Source organism: Frankliniella occidentalis, unplaced genomic scaffold, assembly GCF_000697945.3.
Source record: "Frankliniella occidentalis isolate FOCC.00 unplaced genomic scaffold, Focc_3.1 Scaffold39, whole genome shotgun sequence".
Classification (NCBI taxonomy): Eukaryota; Metazoa; Arthropoda; class Insecta; order Thysanoptera; family Thripidae; genus Frankliniella; species Frankliniella occidentalis.
Window position 1 is genome coordinate 810,954 of NW_026267169.1, and position 1,877 is coordinate 812,830.

Sequence of the window (1,877 nt, forward strand, 5' to 3'; positions counted from 1 at the left end):
GCTGCTCCTAGCGAATCTGTGGCTGCAAGTCTGGCATTCATAAGGTTTCTCACCTGTGTGAGTCCTCTTATGTAGACGGAGTTTTGTGCTGTCTCTAAACCCTTTGCCGCATGTCTGGCATTCGTAAGGTTTTTCCTCGGCGTGAGTTTTCATGTGCTTATGGAGATGGGCAGATAGCTTGAATTCTTTGCCACAAGTCTGGCATTCGTAGGGTTTCTCACCTGTGTGAGTTCTTACGTGCGCACAGAGATTATCTCTTCGTGAGAACCCTTTGCCGCATGTGTGGCACTCGTAGGGCTTCTGGTCGGTGTGAGTCCTCACGTGTCTACTGACGTTGCGACTTTGAGGGAAACTTTTCCCACAAATCGGACAGTTGTAGGGTCTATCGACTGTGCGAGTCCCGGCAAGTCTACGGTGGTCAGCACTAGCCAGTGAGCAGTGTCGGTGCGCCTCCCCGGCAGCGTCCTGCTGGCCGCGGTCCTCTCCGTCCTGCGCTCGCTCTCCGCGAGCCCCTCCACCCTCTCCAGTCGTCGGCTTGGAGTCACCTGCGGAGGAGGGCGTGGAGGCGAGGGTGAGTAGGGTGCTCATTCGGCATCGTCGACAGGGGGCGGGAAAGTTACAGTAAACGGAGGGCGGGGGGGAGGTCTCCCGAACATGAACATAGCCGAGCCGGAGAAGTCGGTGCGAGCCGGTGTGCGAGAGCGTTGGTCTACCCACAAGGGCGGGTTACGGCTCGAGCCTCGAGCGCCGCAAGCCCGCACGCCTGCATGCACCTGCGCCAGCTGGCCGCCGCAGTGTGATACTTACAGAGGTGGGCGTCGTCCTGCGGCTCTGCCTCCTTGAGCGGATTGCTGTTCACGGCCCACTTGGGGAGGCGGGAGGTCGCGGGGGTCCTTGGCTGGTGGGCCTTGAGCCTGGAAGTCCTAGCCCCGGCTGCGGCGCCTGAAATAAGAGAAAGGAGAGATTACTCTCGGGCGGAGGCGGAGGGTTCGAACGGAGGAAATACTTTTGAGGGGAGCGCGCCTGCGCTCTCGGAGAGGCGACGGTTAGGTACTTTTAATTTAAGGTCGCAATAAGGTCGCAGAAAAAAGGTAGCGCTGAGCCGAACCCGCCCCTGCACGTCCTCTCGGTGGGGAGGGACCCGGCGACCTGCTCGTCGTGCCATGTGCGAACGATTCAAGAGCGGCTTGGCGAATGGAGCACCGAGAGCAGCCGATGGACACCTGGCAACTTGCCGCTGGTCGGGGGAAGGTGCCCGACGGCTTGCATTCCGTGTAAATAGAGAACCATACACCTAACCTGGGCCACAGGCGTACAGTGCACGGCAGTATGTGTGCGCCGCACACTACACACACAAAGGATGTACTGTGTGACTACACACTCGGGGCGGAATCCAGAGCAAACCACACAAGGCGGTGCGGCTCGGTGGTGAGCTTTAGGAGAAGCTTAGATTGCGTTCGGCGAAGCAAAAATTCAATACTGTGTTTGTTTGTATATAGATTTATTGAATACACTCGTAAACAACTGTTGTATGGTAATGAAAATCAACAGAGCCAAATTGGCGACGCCAAAAGCAAAAGCGCAAAATGATCAAAGTAAAATTAATTACTGAGTTATTTGAACAGGCAAACAACCAGCAGAGACTTAAAACAACAAACTAAAACAAATTTCAGAAAAATATTAAACAATTGGATTTCGTTATGATGGTCGCTCTCAATGCGAAAAATTCCTGTAACAAATCATGATGGTACCGGATAGTACATATTCATGTGTCCGCAGAGTTTTTACTCCTACTTAAAGGTAGCGCGGCAGGGTTGTCCCATAAAAGCTTTCTTATCGGCGTATGACTGCAAAGATGGCCCACATTAAGACAAACC

The 1,877-nt window shown here is 54.2% G+C and overlaps 1 protein-coding gene across 1 annotated transcript in view; it reads right to left on the minus strand.

The window, feature by feature from the left end:
• Positions 1 to 1,877, minus strand: part of LOC113213049 (zinc finger protein 883-like) — a 31,277-nt gene that overhangs the window by 4,313 nt on the left and 25,087 nt on the right. The window contains exons 7-8 of the mRNA XM_052266524.1: positions 808 to 942; positions 3 to 545 (exon numbers count right to left, since the gene is read on the minus strand). Of these exons, the coding sequence (XP_052122484.1) occupies positions 3 to 545; positions 808 to 942 (678 nt within the window). The remainder of the gene's footprint in view (positions 1 to 2; positions 546 to 807; positions 943 to 1,877) is intronic.